The following is an 18,669-nucleotide window of genomic DNA, read 5'->3' as shown; positions in this document are numbered from 1 at the left end:
CGGTCCTCCCACCACACAAAGGGATTTCAAATACTTTACAGCCTGCAAATCCCATGGTACCAAACTTTGGTTCTTCCCACAACAGGTCTGCTTCTAAAACGTATCTGTGCCCAAGAAAAATGGAATAGGCTGGGCACAGTGGCTCACTCCTGTAATCCCAACAGTTCGGGAGGCTGAGGCAGGAGGATCACTTGAGCCCAGGAGTTCGAGACCAGCCTGGGCAACATGGCGAAACTCAATCTTTACAGAAAAATACAAAAATTAACCAGGCCTGGTGGCACGTACCTGTAGTCCCAGTGACTTGGGAGGCTGAGGTGGGAGGATGACTCAGGCCCAGGAGGTCAAGGCTGCAGTGAGCTGTGATCCGGCCACTGCACTCCAGCCTAGGTAGCAGAGCAAGACTCTGTCTCAAAACAGAAAAAGTAAAGAAAAATGGAACAGATATTTATTGAAATCTGCTAAACGCCTTCTATCCTTTCTTCCTTAGTGCTGCCTTAGGTGGTGGGTGTTTGAGTCTTCTTTTGACCACAAGGAAGCTAAAAGGCTCAGATAGGTTATGACACTTGCCTAAGGTCACACAGCTAATAAGTGGCACAGCTCTCTCTCTAGACTATGCTACCTCTTTCCAAAGATAAATAAGGCACAGAGAGCCCAGGTTGATGGAGACATAAATAAGAAGGCTTTTGAGCCATGGATTTGAGAGAGGGGAGCCCACTCTCAGGTTGAAACCTCACTGAGAGTCCTGTGGGGCACAATGACCATGACTTGGTTGGTGTTTTCCCAGCCCCTAGCATGGGGTGGGGCAAACACAGCATAGGGCTCACTCAGAGCATGTTCATGGACCTTTGTTTAGGGTGTTGAGGCTGCAGTCAGGGGGTCTGCGACCAGCAGGCATCTCTGACTCTGCCATGAACTTGCTGTGTGACCTTCAGCAAGTTGGTGGCCCCCTCTGTGTGGAATCAGAGGGTTGGACTAGATGACCTCCTAATCCTACAGGTCTTGACATTTCAGGAGAAGATAAAATTGGCAAATAGCCTGTATATGATACATTTCTCAGCAGCCCCAGGTAGGGCCTGGGTCAGAAATTGGATTTAGAGGATACGTGTTGCACTTAAGGTCACGGCAGCTAGAAAAATTCCAAGCAATTCAAGGTGCCGCTGGGACTCACTGGCTCTCGCTGCAGATGAATTCCTGCCTGGCTCACCTAGTGCTTGATGCCTCCGACCCTGGGGCCGGCTCAGGGGAGTGGTGGGTCAGAAGTGCCTAACCTCCCTTTCTGCCTATTTCTCCTCCCAACTCCTCCACTGGCCCGAGCAGCTGGGCGGGGCCTGCCTGCTGGCCATCGGCATCTGGGTCATGGTGGACCCCACCGGCTTCCGGGAGATCGTGGCTGCCAATCCTCTGCTCCTCACGGGCGCCTACATCCTCCTGGCCATGGGGGGCCTGCTCTTTCTGCTCGGCTTCCTGGGCTGCTGCGGGGCCGTCCGTGAGAACAAGTGTCTGCTGCTATTTGTGAGTACCCCAGCCCCCACCCCACCCATGGGTGCTCTGAGGGGTGTCGGGGATCGGCTGCAGACTCCCAGGCCCTGCCTGGCTTCCATTCAGACCAGTGCTTCCCAAACTGGGGGCGGGCTGTCAAAGAAGGGATCGTGGAGATGAGCACATCTGACCGCACTCATTCGGTCGTCAATAGTCCTGAAACCGTGAGATGCTCAGCGACTTGCCCAGAGTCCCATGGAGTTGGCGGCAGAGGGGATGACACAGACGCTAGGCCAGGGCCCTTGTAGTGCTTCAGGCTGCCTCTTCCCATGCCTTTGGGACCTGTTTTTTTCCCCGGGGCAGCCCTTCCTCTTTCCCACTTCACTTTGTTGCTTTCCTGCAGACAAGCCAGGGCCCTTGGCTTAACGCACACCTAGTCTGTATCCACATGCCAGGAAACTCAGAATGAGGTTTGTGCCACATAGGCCCACCTCCAGGGGTGGGATGGTCCCCAGCCTTTTCCATTTGCCTTGGTGGCGCCAGCTTCCAGAGTCTGCTTTTTTACCAGGCCCACGCCTGCAGTAGGTGAGCTGGCCCAGGTGGAGGGAGCCTTGCGTCCAGGTCTGAACAACCAGGCGTCTCCAAGGCGTGGTCAACTGAGAGCACTGACATTGACCTTGATGTTTTTCCACTTGCTTGCTATTAAAAACTCTAATATATAATTCCTTAGTAACATCGCTAAGATGGCTAGTAGATGAGGCCTTCCCCTTGTAGATATCCAATTCTGAAGTAGGTGTGATATGGCCTCTGAAGGTTTCTTAGTCATCAAGTAAATAGCCCTTGAACTCCTGTCATGCGCATGTAGTTCACTGGGTGCTGAAGATGCGTCGGGGACCAGGAGCGACGGTCCCTTCCCTCACAGACAGGCACAGGGGAGGCAGCCGAGCTGTGCGGATGAGCTGGGCAGCGGGCAGGCCTGATTTGAGTGTACTCCCTGCTCCATCCCCTAAGGGTGCGGCTCCCGTCTAGTTCCCTGACCTCCCAGAGAGCAGCCGAGTCTTCTTGTTAAATGATGGGCAGGCCAGCTCAGCTATAGATCACAGCCAAACCAGACAGGCAGTGCGTCTCTAGTTCTCTGGTCTCCTGGATTCCCATGGGCGGTGGTGCTTGGGGTCTCCACCTGCTTTCCTGTGCTCAGCGGGTAGGTCTTCTCTCCTCTAAGAAGTCCTGGACTTGGAGAACTTCTGGGCTGAGCCCAGTCCTGCTACAGGGTAAGTTAAAAACAGCCCTGTTTAGAGAAGTGTGGATGTGGCTGGGTCAACTTGTGGATGCTCCTCGTGTGAAAATTCGTGGGCAGAGTTAAATGACAGGGAGACCTGGGCTGGTTGGCTGGAGGGCTCCCTTGCAAAATTCTGTGGATAAGCCAGCACCAGCACCAGCTGGGAGGAGAGACCTAGCACCATACCTCCTCCCCAGATGACAGCACACTGCACGGCCCCATTCATGTCCCGGTGAGATGCCCCCCATCCAAAGGAAGTGAAGTCAGCTGCCAAATGAGTGACAGGGAGCCTTGGGCCCATGTGTCCTACAACAGCACAACCACCACAGACTTCATTTGAAGCGAAACAAAGAAAAACTGTGAGCGCCCCCTGGTGGACAGTTCTCTACTGCTTGTCACGGTGCTTGCAGAAGTCTTGGCTGGGGAGCCCGAGCGGACTTTAAAAGGAGCTGGGATATGGGTCCCAGGACACACCCAGCCTCCCTTTCCCCCTCCTCACCTCGGCCCCCAGGGGCTCATTCATTGTTAATGGGTTCGGCTCTGAAGCCAAGACAGGAAGCCAGGCTGGTGTTCTTGGCTGGGACCAGGCTGGGGCGGCTCCAGTCTCCTCCAGTAAGTGGCTGCCTGCAAACCTGCCAGCCACCCGAGGCTGTCCTCCCTCCCATGCTATGGGAGGCAGGACTGAGACCCAGGGATAGGAAATGTGTCCACGATCCTCCCGAGAGAGCTGATCCTGGCTGCCAGGCTGGGGGCCCTTCGACAAGGCCTGATGGCAGACCCTTCCCCTCCCCTCCCAACCCCGTCTCTCTCCCTTTGTCCCCCTTCCTTCTGCCTATCTCGGTGCAGCTCCCTTTCTTTCCCCTCTGCCTCTGTCCTTCCCATCTCTGTCCTTTTTTATTTTTTGACAGGGTCTCAGTCTGTGGCCCAAGCTGGTGTGCAGCCGTGTGATCTCGGCTCACTGCAGCCTCAACCTCCTAGCCTCAAGTGATCCTCCCACCTCAGCCCCCTGAGTAGCTGGGACCACAGGCACATACCGCCACACCCAGCTAATTTTTGTATTTTTTTGTAGAGACAAGGTTTTGCCATGTTGCTCAGGCTGGTTTTGAACTCCTGGGCTCAAGAGATCCACCGCTCGGCCTCCCAAAGTGTTGGCATTCAAGGCGGGCACCAACACACTTGGCCTTGTCCTTCTCTTGATCTCTGTTTTTATTCCTACGCCCTTTCCTTGTCCCTGTCCTGATCTCTCCCTTCCCCGTTACCCTGTCTCTCTCCACTTCCTCTGCTTGCCCTCCCCTCTCTAAGGCCCCACCCATACAAGCCTGAGGTCACAGTGTGGGTCAGAGGCAGAGGACGCTTGGATCAAGGTCTTCTGGCTCCCAGACCAGGGCCATCCACAGGCTCCTAACCTGGAATGGACTCCAAAATTTACCTAAAATTATATGCAAAATGTTATGGCAGGGCCTGTTTATGTGTGTTGTATATACGTGGATTGTGTGCATACTCATGTGTATTTGCATGTGTGTTGTATGTGCATGTATGTTGTGTTCTATTGTGTGTGCTTGTGTTTACATGTGTGCATTGCTTTGTGCATGGGTGTTGTATGTGCATGGGTGTTAGGCATGCATGGGTGTTACATGTGCGTGGGTGTCATGCGTGCGTGGGTGTCGTGCGTGCATGGGTGCACATATGTATGTGTGTGGACATGTGCCTGTGTGTGCACATGTGTGTTGTGTGTCCATGTGTGTTGCCTGCATGGGGGTTGGGGGGTTCTGTATTTCCAGAGAAAGGCACCAAAATTTCTGGAAGGTTTTCAAAAAGGTTTATGCCCTAAAAAAATAAAAAAAAAACCACTTCTCCCTTCCTGGCTGAACCTGGACCTAACTGTGTGGTGGTTCCAACGGAAGAGGGCATGGAGCCTCACCCCTGGCAGCTTCTGGGATCCTTCTAGAAGCCTTTCACTGCCTTCCCAGCCTGTTGGAAAGGAGAAAAGGCTTGTCTTGAGAGGGGCCAAAAGAGTGACTTTAGTCAGTCCAGGAAACCTGGCTCAAAGGTTCGCAAAGCAAGGAAGCCTTGAGATGGGGCTGAGGATCCCCTTCCCTCTGCTCTGAAACTGAAGTCCCACAGGACCTGGGGACAATCAGACTAATGACCAAACCACTCTGTGATCAATTTATCTATCTAAAGATCCATTTCCCAAATACTTGCATTGATCAGTATGATAGCACTCACATGCAATAAGACAGTTTCAGCCTCCTATTGAAAATGTGTGGCATCCCTTTTTCCCATTTGCTCACCTTTGAGTATTTCAAGGATTTTTTAAGCCAACTTATCTAAAAATTCTAATTTTAAAAGTATTTTACAATGAAGGCAAGCTCAACTGGAAAAAAGAACAGCAAAAAGAGATGAGTATATTCAGAAAAGATAAATGAGCTGAATTGTACATGCGGTATGTAAATTTGGTAAATATTTATTAGACAGGGGAACTGTGAGCAGACATTGCCTATAAGCAGATGGGTTAGAAAAGCCTGGAAATATTCCCAACTAGGCAACATAGCAGTTTCCTCCCCTTTGCTAATTTTTCCATCCTAGGGAAAGTGATGCAAATTAGAGGATCAGGAATGGCTGACAATTGTGTCCTTAGGCAAATGGGATGCAAACCCTGGGAAAGGCCTTGATGAGGGGAAGCCCCAAGAATGTCTGGGTCCAGGGGAATTCCCCAAAGGACTTTAACACTGGTAAATAGTCTTAAGCAGGAGGACATTTTCATGCTGGAGAAGGGCGAGTTGGCAGAAGTGGCATTGTGACTGCCGTGGGCACCGCGGCCTTGCACTTTGATTCACACTCCCACATACTCAAGTCACGCCCAGGCCCTGTGCCTGGGAAGGCCCACTTCCTCCAGTCCACGGCTTCCCAGGTTTATTTTTATATCTCATCTCCTGATGCTTCAGGTCAATGGAAACTCCATGAAGATGGGAACTGAGTCTGCCTTGTATGCATTTATTTGCCAATACCTAGCACAGTGCCTGGCACGGAGCAGGTGCTTAATAAACAGCTCTGGAGCCAAGGAACAGAGAGGACGTGGTATCAGAGGTTTGGCTAAGTGCATAGACTTTGGAGTCAGAAAAGCTGAGGCTCTAACTCCTGCTCTGCCATTTCCTGGCTGTATGACCTGGGGCTGCTCACTTAACCACTCTGAACCTTAGATTCCTCATATATAAAATGAGGATAATCATACTTCCTTCCCAGTGGTAGTGTTGCGTTCATGAACCAGTGGGAAATGCATGTTTTGCTTGGCTCTCTTTGTGGGATGCCTAAGCACTCTATAAATGGGAAACTAGAAGCATTGGTGCTGAGCCTCAGGAGGCTTTGCAGGCCATGTGGAAACCGTAAGACCTCGGGGCTCCCGTAGCTTCCAGGGTAACATGGTGATGAGAGGCTGTGTTCCGCAATCAGAGTTCTTGGGGTGAAGTCCCAGAGGTACTACCCACCAGCTATGCCAGCTTGGGCCAAGTACTGCTCCTCTCAGCCACAATCCCCTGTCAGTAAAATGGGGGTGTTGCTGATAACAGCATCTGTCTCAATAGATGAGAGGGCTTGATGAGATGATCCGTGTAAGATCCACAGTGTCTGGGTAGCAAGGACTCAGCAAGTAGCTGTTGCTGTTTTTCCAGAGCCGCCCACACCAGCACTTGTCTTCGGGAGGGGTGTGCTTCCTCTGGGCTCTAAGTAACCATCTGAGCAGCTCTCATGTCATGCCAGTCTTGCGAGAAGCACTGCACCTGCATTACCTCCTGGAAGCCATGCGCAGTCATCCTGAACCGCACACACACGTCCCAGAGTGACGGGCACGCAGAGTGCACAAGGCTTGCGATCTGCTTCGTCCATTATTTATCACTGTCCAGGCCGAGGCTGGTGGGCACGCCAGCTCCAGCTCATTGCCGTGGATGGAAACCATTTCCGAGGCTGCTCCTTGCCAGCCTGGGGATCTGCCAGTAGCTCCAATGAGAGGACAGAGGGCAGGGAGGGGCTCCTCATAGAGGCCCCGTGTAATGGAAGTGGATGGCCATCCATCACCAGTCAAATGGAAGTGCCAGGATCCCTGCCAGCGGCCTCCGTCACTGTCACAGGGGAGGTGAGGCTGCAGAGGCAGAAAACACATTTCTCATTTCCTCCTGGAAATGAGAATTGTGGGAGTGGCAGAATGGACCATGGGCATTGTGACCTGGGGCACAGGGGCTCCCCCCACCCCGCCCTCATCACACTCTGCTCTGGTTGGGGAACTCTGCTCCCTGACCTCAGCTGGAGGTCAGCCCCCTCTTCAGGGAGCACACGAGCATCTGGCCTGGTGTCCCTCATCCAGATGTGCCAGGCAGGCCACCCAGCAGACCCTACTGAGCTGTGGAGGCAGACTCCTGGGCTCAGAAGAGACAGTGACAGAGCAATGCCCGAGCCACACCCTGCATCAGGGAGCAGACGCAGCCTGGCGCTCTGAAAAGGCAGCTGGGCCAGGAGGGAAGCATTCTCTCTGCAAAGCTCCGAAGAGCTCTGCACCTGTGGGGTAGTCATTTCCCTTCTCCAGCTTGAGCTTCCTCAACTTCGAACAGGGGGAAACTACATAGAAAAGAGACCGTGAGAACAGCGTCCGGTGCCCGGCAGTCCCCTGTGACAGCAGAAGCCTATGTCGGAGCAGCTGGAGCCCAGTGAGACCTCAGGGGCTCAGGGGCCCACGGTGCATCTGAGGGCTGAAGCAGACTTGACGTGGTGGCTGGGGACAGAGGCCAGCCAGCACAATGCAGGAGGGAGGAGTGACACATCCCCGCCGCAGGCTGGCTGCTCCGCTGAAGCAAGGGCTCTCCTTAGGTTTGGACATTTACAAAAACTAAAACCCGCCTGCCAGGCCTCGGAGATGTTTTATGTCTGTGTGCGGAATGGACAGATTCTACAGCCCTCCCGAGGCTCTCGCTAAGGTGGTCCCCGGCCCATGCAGTTTGGAGAAGCCTCAGGTCCTCTAGAAGGCAGCCGCTGTGGGTACTGGAGTCAGGGAGGGAATTGGACTGGGGTCTCCCTGGGGTGGGGATAAAGTGACAGAAATCTTCCTCTGACCACAAGAGGCACATTCCGGGAGAGAGACACCTAAAGGTATTGTCAGCAGCCCACAGAGCATCTGCGAGGAGGCCAGTGCCTCACCAGGAGCCGGGCCTAGGAGGTCACAGAGGAGCCTGCTCGTGGCCCACATTCGCTGCCCTTCTGCACATGAGAGCCCAGTGCCAAGCTCAGCTTGGGCTCATTTCCAACAGGGGAAACGCTTTCAGATTCCTCCTGATTCCCCACAGGGAAACCCCGGAAGTGGGTCTCCACATCCCCATTTTTCTGGCAAGAAAACTGAGGCTCGAAGGGGTTTGTTTGAGTGATTGTCCCATGACACGCGAGGACAGACAAGGCGGGCCCTGAGGTGTCCTGACTTGAAGCCCAACACCCTTTGCCTCCTTGCAGCCTGGCACGTCAGGGACAGGCAGGCAGTCCTGATGACTGGGACCCCAGAGAGCAGGTCTGGCCGCTGCCTAGGTACCTGGGAGGGCATGGAAGAACCAGTCTGTGTGTGTGCCAGGGATAAAGTCCTCTGCTGGTGGTTTCCAGGTAGGGTGACAACGGACTTTGTCAAGGGCACCAGCTATGCTGGGTAATGAAGGCAAAGCCAGTTTCTTCTGTTGACAGCTCTCAGCCCAAAGGAACCCACACAATGACCAGGGGGGGTGATGTGGCAGGTCACAGGGACTTCATTGAAGGCGAGTGCTTCACCCTGGGCTCATTCATCCATCTAAGAGTCCTGCGTCAACACCTGTGCTGACCCAGACATCCGAGCAGGCAGCGCACTGAGTGACAGCTCCTGTGCTAATGCCGTGCGGGCACCTCTACTGGGCACTGTGGTGTGGGGGAGCCCAGGAGAGGGGCTGAGGCTTCACCTGATCTGGAGAAATGCAGAACTGGTAGGCAAGGAAGGGCAGTGCCTTCCTGGCCGAGGTAACGCAGCCTGTCGAGGTCGCCGAAATGAGAGGCACTGTGGTTCATTCAGGGAACATCACATTCAGTGAGTGGAGCAGGAGCCTGTGTTAGATAGCCAACTCCTGGCCCCTGGGTTTTGAGATTTGGTAGTCATACCACCTTCCCTCCAATCTTTTTCCTTGGATTTTGGCTGAAGGTTAATGTGACCTCCCCACTTCCCATGGGAACCAGAGGCAGTGGGGCAGGGAGAGGTGGCCCTGGGGCTGGCAAGGTGGGGAAATCCAGCTGCAGATCCCCAAGGCACTCAGGATTCTCATAGCCCGTACAACCCACACAGAAGGAAATTTACCCAGAATGGGCTCAAACGGGTTTCATCAGCGATCTCCTTCCAGGGCGGCTAAGTAGGGTTGTTCAGGCTGCACACTGTACAAGGAGCCTCTGTAAGGGTACCATTTGCATGGAATGTATATATTTGTTTATTCTTTTCATATTTTGATCACAATCCTGTTGACTCCAAGGAGGCATCACTGGTGTATTTGTTATGAAAAATGTCTGACTGATAGCAGTGGAGTGTCTTAATCTTATAAAATGAGTGTATTGCGTCACCGGTATGACAGGTGGACGACTGCATTGGCCAGTGGCCGCCCCATCCCCTGCCTGCCCTCTGGGCTCACAAGCCTGTTCCTCTCCCTGCAGTTCTTCCTATTCATCCTGATCATCTTCCTGGCGGAGCTCTCAGCAGCCATCCTGGCCTTCATCTTCAGGGAAAATGTACGTACCAGGCCCCAAGCTTTCCTGCCTCCTGCTATTAGGAAGAGATTGGTGGCCATTCAGGTCTGGCTTCTCCCCTCACTGAAGGGTCTCAGAGAGTGGGCAGCCTCTCATCTGGCACTTCCAGCCCAAGTCATGGCCCCACCCGCCTGGCAAGGCCCCCCCAGGCCAGAGAGAGACCCCAGTAAGCCTGTTCCTGCAAGGGCTTTTCTCTGCTCCCAAAGCATCTGGTACAACCCCATAAGAATAGTCAGAGAGGCTATCCCAAGCCCTGGAATGTAGGAGCACAGGGCAGACTGCCCTCGGAGGAGGTCCTGGCTGGTATCCTCCTGGGTACCTTGGCCTCACAGGCCACCAAGTTCCAGAGGCTACAGGCAGCTAGCCTGCCAGATGCCACCCCTGAGTTGACAAGAGCCAGGCAATAGCCAAAGGGAGACGGGGGCAGGGGGAGGGGGAAAGATGAGAGAGGAGGAGGGGCAATGGAACAGGAGACACAAGATGGCCCTGGGGTAGAGGAGGCAGGCCGGGAGGGTGGTCAGCACGGAGCAGAGGAGGCGGCCACCACAGCCTGTGGGCAGACACATGTGCCCAGATGATCTCCTCTGCTAAGCAGCACCCAGGGCCCTCGCCCTTCACTGCTGCCGGAGGGAAGGAGAATGTTTTGAGAGAAACTGAGACGGACTCTTCTCGAAATGGATGTACAAAGACTTCTTGCCTGGTGCTGTAGCTTCTTCAGGGCCTGGGACCCAGGGCGTCTGCTTAGCTCTGTCTGGGGAATAGCTCAGGGTGGAAGGGGTGGGATGAGGGGCAAACTCCCCGCCCAGATACGCCCTCCCTCTGGGCAGAGCTGCAGGCGGAGCGAGGTCCTCAGCGCGCCCTGACCTCGGCTCCATGAGGTGTGCATGTGTATAGCCTTCCTTTCTACCTTGGGGGTAAGGAGACTGCCCCAAGTTGGTGGTTTAGGAGAATCCCAGGGGGCCTGGTACCAGGATGCACAGCCCCTAGCTCTGATTCCCCCAACTCCCAAGCAGGTGGATGGAGAGACAAGGGAGGGTGGGGGCCGCACCCAACTGCCAGGCCTCAGCCCATCTTCTCCCTCTGCCCCCAGCTCACCCGAGAATTCTTCACCAAGGAGCTCACCAAGCACTACCAGGGCAATAACGACACGGACGTCTTCTCTGCCACCTGGAACTCGGTCATGATCACAGTGAGCGACCCCCCAGAGAGGCTGTGAATGTTCAGAGCCACGATGCCCAGTGTTCACGTGCCCACGCCAGGCATCAGTAATCAGACCTGGCCTGGGAATCAGCATCCACGCAGCATTCCAGGCACACTTGATCACAGCCCATACTTGGGATGAAACCTGTTTGCTATCCCTGTCTTGGCTCCCCAAGCAATGGTCATTATGATGATGATAATAACCAGAGCAACTGTTTATGGAGGGCTAAGTACTTGGTGAGCTAGGAATTGTTACTACCACCCCTGTTATAGAGATGAGGACATTGAAGGCCCAGAGAAGCTGAGTGGCTTTCTCATGGTCACACAGTGGGGACAGGTGGAGCCAGCCCATGCCCAGTCTTCTGATGCCACTCCTTTGCAGAGGCTGTCTGTCCTTCTCTGTCCCTGCCCCGTGTCCTGCTCCTGCCCACCAGACCCTTCTCTGGGATCTCCCCCTAGTTCGGTTGCTGCGGGGTCAACGGGCCTGAAGACTTTAAGTTTGCATCTGTGTTTCGACTCCTGACCCTGGACAGTGAAGAGGTGCCGGAGGCCTGCTGCCGGAGGGAACCCCAAAGTCGGGACGGGGTCCTGCTGAGCCGGGAGGAGTGCCTCCTGGGAAGGAGCCTGTTCCTAAACAAGCAGGTACCAGCCCTGCTCTCCAGACAGGGGAGTGGGTCTATCGGGACTCGGGTGACCAGAGCTGGGTGGGAGGTGCTATCACCCCAGAGGGTCTGAAGCTACCCCAGAGGGTCTGATTCCCAGAGGGAATCCCAGGGGAGTGCTGGCTGTGATATGGGATGCCTGCACCTGAACAGGGGCTGATGGAGGCTCCGTCCAAGCCCCTGAGATCCAACCAAAATGGGGAAGGATGACAGTGGCAGATGGTCTGAGGCTGGAGTGGGCATTTGGGCTGGGGCTCAGGGGTAAGTAGGAGTTTTCCAGTGTTTCCTGAGTTTCTGATAATGCAGGTCCAAAGGGAGGGAGGGGGAGAGAACAAGAATTACACAATGGGGGGCCCTTCTTAGCCATACACAGTATTTTGGAGGAAGCTCTCACTTGCCATGTGGGGCTGCCCTAAGGGAGCGAGGTCTCCTTGACCTGACTCTCCAAGGTCAGAGAAGCTCCTGGACTTTTCTGGTTCTCTTGCAGCCTGTGGACTTCCTCTCAGCCTTGGAAGAAACCCTTTCCCTTCCTGCACGTGCCATTTCTAGGGAAGACGAGGGGCTGGCTTTGTGTGCCTCCTGCCCACACCCCCGCACGAGTTCACAATGCCCTTGCTCTTAATCCTCTTCTTCCTACTGACCAGCCCCCACGCTGCCAGTGTGGGTGTGTGACCAGGCTAGGCAGGAGGAGAGGGAGGGAGAGGATGAGGATGATCTAAGCCTGGGCCCTGGGCCCTTGCTTGAGTAGGACTTTAACGAGGGTCTCATGGAGAGTTCCAGATGCAAGAGACACAGCAGGGGACAGGAGACAAGGCCCCTGTTCCTTCGAGGCTCACAATCTCAGAGGAAGTGCAAGATGAATAAGCAGCAAACAAACGAGAAGTAATCATTTCACATGGTCATGATTGCTGCGAAGAAATAATACCCTACAGATGAGGGGCTATAATGGGCCTTGGGCGGGGGCTCAAGGCAGAGTTTGCAAAGTCCCAGAGGAGGTGACAGTGAGCAGAGGCCTGGGTCTTGGGGCTCTGGCGGGCCCTTTCCAGCCTCAGCTCTGCCCCAGGAACTCAGCCCCTCTGGCCCTGGCACCTCCACATGGATTCCTGAGGCCCTGAGGGCCACATTCTCTCTGTCCCTCCTCATCCTGCCTTCCTGCACTGGAGGAAAGAGGCTCAGTAGAGAAATGAGGGCCCTGAGTTGAGGCCACTGTGGACGTGGGGCAGAGAGACCTGCCGTGGGGAGCAGCTGCAGGGTGGGGAGGGGAGTTTCAGGCTTCCATGGCAGGTGGGGATGGGCTGTTAACTGCTGCATTGTCTTGGCCAAGACACCCTCTCTGGACCTCACATTCCATACGTTGGCAGAGGCTGCTGGCTGCCCCCTATGTTCCATTCACCCCCGCTCCCCTGTGAAGAGAATGGTTCTCACACCCCATGACCACCAGCTAGAGGCTGCGCTTCCCAGCCTGCCTTGCAGCTAGACCATGTGACCGAGTTCTGGTCAACCGGAGGCGAGCAGAGGTGATTTGTGCAACTTGAGTCGCATCCTTAAGAGAAAGTGCTGTGTCCACCCCTCCTTTTTTCTCTGTCTGGGACTTGGCAGAGGGAGGTGGCCCCTAGGATGGCAGAGCATCCAGAGAGAAGGAGGCTGGGCCGTGGACAGTCCCATGGTGCAGCGTGACCACCAGAGCGCAGGGTTTTATGTGAAAGACCAGTGAATTTCTCACTTGTGGAAGGGGTTTGAGATGCCCGTTGCCAACAGCCAAACTTAGAGCCTTCTAATGCTACTTGTAAGTTTTTAGGAGGCTTCCCATGGGCCCCGTTCTGCATATAAGATGTGCTTCCCATTTCTGGACTCATCCTCCGTTAGGGTATCTCCTTTCCTCTCATGGGCATGTCTTCAAAATCGGAGCTCATCAGAGAGGTCCCTGCACAGCCACGTTCCTTCTTTCCAGTGACTCTGTTGTTCCTGAGGATCTGAGATTGGCTCCTGGGGTTTCTTTGCTGAGACATTCACGTCCCTCCTGGGCATTTCTTCCCATTAAAAACCTGCTGCGGTGGGACTGTCTCTATTTGTCTTTTTCTCCAAAGCCCCCTTGCTTAAAGCCCAGGATGCATTTTTTTTTTTTTTTTGGAGGCTGAGTCTCGCTCTGTCGCTCAGGCTGGAGTGAAATGGCACAATCCTGGCTCACTGCAACCTCCACCTCCCAGGTTCAAGTGATTCTCCCACCTCAGCCTCTCAAGTAGCTGGGACTACAGGCACGTGCCACCACACCCAGCTAATTTTTGTATTTTTTGGTAGAGACCGGGGTTTCACCATGTTGGCCAGGCTGGTCTCGAACTCCTGACCTCAAATGATCACCCCCTCGGCTTCCCAAAGTGCTGGGATTACAGGCGTGAACCACCGTGCCCGGCCCCAGGATGCATTTCTGACTTTGCTGGCAGGTCCATGGCAAGGATGTGGGAAGAGTTGAGTTCGCTGTGGGGGTTGGGGTGGGGGTGAGGTGTGCAGGGATATGTGGCGTGGCCACAGGGGCATCCTAGTTGCTCTATGGCCCCCTGGTCCACATTGGTGGTGGACCTGGGTAGACAGGGGGCTTTTACACTGGGCCAGTGAGAAAGAACAGCAGGTAAGACCAGGGTGATGGCGGTAAAGACAGACAGGTGTGTGGATCTGAGAAATGTTCAGGAGGCAAAATCTACCAGCCTTCGTGATGGGTCCTCATTGGAGGAGGGGCAGGAGGAGTTGGTGAGTGACTGGCTTCTGGTTTGGGGAAGATCTTGCATTCAGTCTAGGGCATGTTGAGTCTAAGAAACCTTTGGAGGCCAGGCACGGTGGCCCATGCCTGTAATCCCAACACTTTGGGAGGCCGAGGCCGGCGGATCACCTGTGGTCAGGAGTTCAAGACCAGCCCGGCCAACATGGAGAAACCCCATCTCTAAAAATACAAAAATTAGCCTGGCATGGTGGCATGCACCTATAATCCCAGCTACTTGGGAGGCTGAGGCAGGAGAATCACTTGAACCCGGGAGGCAGAGGTTGCGGTGAGCTGAGATCGCGCCACTGCACTTCAGCCTGGGCAACAGAGTGAGACTCCATCTCAAAACAAACAAACAAAAAAAAGCCTTTGGAACAGCCGAGCAGAGGTGCCCAGTGGGCAGTTGGGTGTATGGGGTGGAGCTGGAGGGGGCTGGTGCTGGAGATGTACATGTGGGAAGCATTGCATGTAGGTGACCATTGTGGTGGCAACCGGGCCTGGCAGCCCCTCGTCAGATTAGGTGGGGGGTGACTGTGGGTGGCAGCAGGGGCCAGGGGATGTGCCCACCCAGCAGAGAGGGAGGATGGCACTGGCAACAGCCCACATGGTTAGAGGACTCATAGTCTGTGGTGGCAGGCTGGGGAGAGGCTCCCCGCCATGTGTCTCGCCGGGTGGTGACAGGGGAAACAGTCCTGGGGGAGAGATGGTGGGAGGCAGTGAAGCAACCTCCAGGTGTGTAGATGTAAGCTCTGAGCCACAGCAGGGCCTGGCCCACAGGAGGGATAACCCAGCCGCCCATGCCAACCCCCTTTCCCTTTAGAACAGAGGAAAGACGGGGAATTTGGAATCCCCCTCAGTGTAAATCCTGGCTTCCCTTCCTCGTGTGTGACGTTAAGCAAGTTAGCCACTGCTCCTCCCTCCCTCCCTTTTATTTTGGGTAAAGTGCAGGTAAGACCCCTCCTTCCTGAGGGGCTATAATGAGATCAAGTGAGAAAGAGCCCACGAGGCCCCAGCAAAGTTATCAAGAGAGCAGACACTCAGCGTGGGTGGTGGCGTACCGTCCACGCCCCAACCTCCCCAAGGGTGTCTGTTCCTGGGAAGCTTCCATTGGCCAACCTGGGCTGCTTGGTTAAGTCCAGGGGCCTGAAGGGTCTTTGGTGCCAAAGCCTAATAGTGGAAGATGAGCTGTCAAGGCCCAGGTGCCACACAGCGGGGCTCAGCTTCCCTCTGCTGGACAAGGTCCCCAGCTTCTTGCCAGTTTCCCCGGGTAAGGCATCTCAAAATTAATTTCATGCTCCAGAAGAGATGTGCTGCTTCTCCTGTCCCCTTCTGGGTGTGTGTGTGTGTGTGTGTGTGTGTGTGTGTGTGTGTGTGTGTGTGTGTGTGTGAGAGAGAGAGAGAGAGAGAGAGAGACAGATTGTATTGCAATAACACTCAACTCTATGCTCAGACACTTTCCACCACTCAGGATATGCTGAGAGCGCGGCACGGAGAGACAGACAGTAATCCTTGGTAATCCTAACAGGGATTGAGATTGAGAGTTTGCTACTTCCCAACACTCTTCCTAGTGCCTTACCTGCAGTATCTCATTTTATCCTCGCAGCAATCCCATGAGGTAATCTACCTGGCCCCATTGTATAGATGGGGCAACTGAGGCATAGAGAGAGGAAGTAAATAGCCCAAGGTCACACAGCAAGCAAGTGGCAGCGCTGGCTGGGACCCCAGGCAGCCAGGCCCCAGGGCTCACCTGTGTAACCACTGCCAGCTACCACTCTCCTGAGCCATTGCTATTCCCTGTTTGGGAAACCCCTCAAAGAACTTTACAAACCCAGGGTGTGTGCTGGGCCTGCAGGATGTGGAATGATGTGCCTGTGGCTGGCGGGCACGCGGAACGCTGAGGGGATGATGGGAGGGCCAAGGTGTCCCCTGCCAGGGCTGATCCCAAAACAATGCAACTCATCTCTCTTTCCTCGCTTGCAGAGCAGGTTAGTTTTTTTGCAGTTATAGTTCTGCGTTTTAGGGTTCTAATGCCTCAAAATCGCTTAACAAAGGATTTGGGGCTCCAGCATGGGTAAGCTGGCAGATCCGGGATGGACCCTGGGCCTCACTGAATGGATGGGCCAGCCCTGAAGGGACCCCCAGCCACAATGATGTCCTGACCTGGCCTAGGGTAGGGACCCCTGGGTTGCCCTTAGGACTCCGTCCCAGTCATACAGCTCTTTACTGGGCTCCCAGTGCCACAGCAGAGACAAGGCCTGAAGGTCCAATTAAGATCTTTTCTCCTTGTTGTCATCTCTGGGCTTGAGGTCTTTCAAAGCCTGGCCACACACAGCCTGGTCACTAGAAATTACCTTGGGCATCGTCCTATAATGCTGATTCCTGGGCTCCACTCCAGACCCAGTGACCCAGTGTTGTGAGGCGAGGCCTTGGTATCTGCATTGCTAAGCACTTCCCGGATTATTCCCACGCACACTCAGTCCCGAGAGTCTCATGGACCCAGACCGTTGTGCTGGTGGGGTCTGTTTCTATCTGGGTATATCCCGTTTGCTCCATGGGGCTCCAGGGAGGGCTTCTGGGGGCCTTCCCGGCCCAGCTCCTGGTCAGCCTCCAGGCAGGTACTAGGACATCACCTGGCCACTAGTCCCAGATCAGGCCCTGCTGCCCACCTGCCTGGGTACAGCCTCAGTCCCACTTTTGGCCAAAGGGGCTGGGTTTCTGCGTGATGGACAACAGAAGTTAGTATGTGAACACCCAGGAATCCCCGGTCTCAACAGAGCCCAGAAATAGCAACCGTCACCGAAAAAGGGCTGGGCATGATCTCTCCACCCCCACCTGGGGACTTGTTCCCTTGCAGGTTCTCAGCCTGGGCCCAGAGAATATGCAGGTTCCTATAAAGGAAGGAAAGTTCTCCCACTTTGAAAATATGTGTCATTCAAAGCAAGTACCATGCATCAGTCTCTGTGGTCAGCATGGGGGAGGGGAGAGTTATGAACATGAAGATGACAGAGATGTGAGGTGCTCAGGGTCAGAGGGGGCCGCAGCCATGGACTGGCAGCTCCTGGCTTGGCACTGGCTGGCTTTTTCTCTGTCTCCCCACACCTCATTCCTCTCTATTTATCTCAATCTCTATCTGGATCTCGATCTCTGTCGCTGTCTCAGTTTATATATATCCAGGATTGCTTAAGAAAGCAGTAAGAGCATGGGAATTAACTCCAGAGCCTGTGGGCTGGGCTGGTTCAGAAAGCTGCCCGAAGGAGGTGGCATGCGAGCAGGGATTTGAACGCTGGAGTGTTTCCTTGGGGAAGTGGTTGAAAATCAGAACTCCTGCAGCCAGGCAGGTCACAAGGAACAGTAGGGGAGTGGGTGTGGGACAATAGGGAATGGGGTGGGGGGATCCTGCGGACCCCAGGGAGCACCTGTTGCATCCGAAGGCAGCAGCTGCTGACAGTGCTGATGTGAAAAGGAATAGCTCCCCTTGTTGGTTCTTCTGATTTCTCCAGAGGTTCAGATATTTGTGGGAAATTTCCCAATCTTCCAATCACTGTAGTAGCGACATAAGGCATGGCCCGCACACTGTCAGTTCTCTGCCTCACCTTAGGGGCCAGGTGGCAAGGAGGGTCTTTGGTGCATTGCTGCCAAGTCACTGCTTCTGGGTCTCCTGCTCTGCACCCCCTCCCCACTGTCCTGTCTCAGCAGCCATGTGATAGGGTGAGAGCTCTGGGGACACCTGCCATGAACCCTAGTCCACATGCTGACTCTGACTCCAGGACTGTCATCCCCTGGCCATAACTTCACCTCTCATCCCTCCCTCCAAGGGCTGTTACACGGTGATCCTCAACACCTTCGAAACCTACGTCTACCTGGCCGGAGCCCTTGCCATCGGGGTACTGGCCATCGAGGTAAGTAAAGGCCTCCACTTCTTCCGCTCCCCAGGATGAAGCTTCACTTGGAGCCTAGGCAGATGCCCCCAGCCTCCCTCCCTCTTCATTTCCTTCACCTGGGACCCAAGGGGCCCCCACTGTGGACACTATGGGGTGGTAAGCCCGGCTGTGTCTCTGCTGCCTGAGAGTCATTCTTGAACTCTGGAGGTGAAACATGGGAGCCAATGTCCCAGAAGTGGGGATGGGCAGGCCCTGAATGTCATACCCACTCCCTCCCACTCCCCCATCCCCATCCCCACCTCCACCCCAGCTCCATGGTCCAGAGAGATTTCACGCTTGCAGAGGCATCGGCACAGCTGCTTTGAAAGACAGGCTGCAGCCCGTGGTTCGAGATCAGGCCTTTTCTCTGTGGGGTGTTCAGGGCCTACGGGGCCTTACTCACCCATAACGGTGGTCTTAGCCTCCTTTATCTAAGGGCCCCTTGAAAGGTGAGCTCCTGCAGACCGTTTGCAACCACCACTAGGTGGCGCCTCAGCCAAAGGGAGGAGCGGCCGCCTCCCATCTCTGTCCTCTGGGATCTATGTATGCCTGGCTGAACTGAGCGTTGCCCACACCTAACCA

General features: G+C 54.8%; 1 protein-coding gene across 22 annotated transcripts in view; it reads left to right on the top strand.

Annotated features, from left to right (window-relative positions):
- TSPAN18 (tetraspanin 18) overlaps positions 1-18,669 on the top strand; it is a 202,801-nt gene that overhangs the window by 179,454 nt on the left and 4,678 nt on the right. For 11 of the 22 annotated variants that reach the window (XM_074013871.1, XM_074013866.1, XM_074013860.1 and 8 more), the window contains 5 exons: positions 1,318-1,512; positions 9,458-9,532; positions 10,641-10,739; positions 11,210-11,392; positions 17,983-18,066. In XM_074013871.1, coding sequence (XP_073869972.1) covers positions 1,318-1,512; positions 9,458-9,532; positions 10,641-10,739; positions 11,210-11,392; positions 17,983-18,066 — 636 coding nt within the window. Of the gene's footprint in view, positions 1-1,317; positions 1,513-9,457; positions 9,533-10,640; positions 10,740-11,209; positions 11,393-11,899; positions 13,477-17,982; positions 18,067-18,669 lie in introns of those variants that run through there. The other 11 variants (XM_065528276.2, XM_045371699.3, XM_045371698.3 and 8 more) reach the window with 1 other exon arrangement.

This window comes from Macaca fascicularis, chromosome 14 (assembly GCF_037993035.2).
Source record: "Macaca fascicularis isolate 582-1 chromosome 14, T2T-MFA8v1.1".
Lineage (NCBI taxonomy): Eukaryota > Metazoa > Chordata > Mammalia > Primates > Cercopithecidae > Macaca > Macaca fascicularis.
The sequence above is the reverse complement of the archived record's forward strand: the minus strand, read 5'-3'. Positions and strand labels throughout refer to the sequence as shown.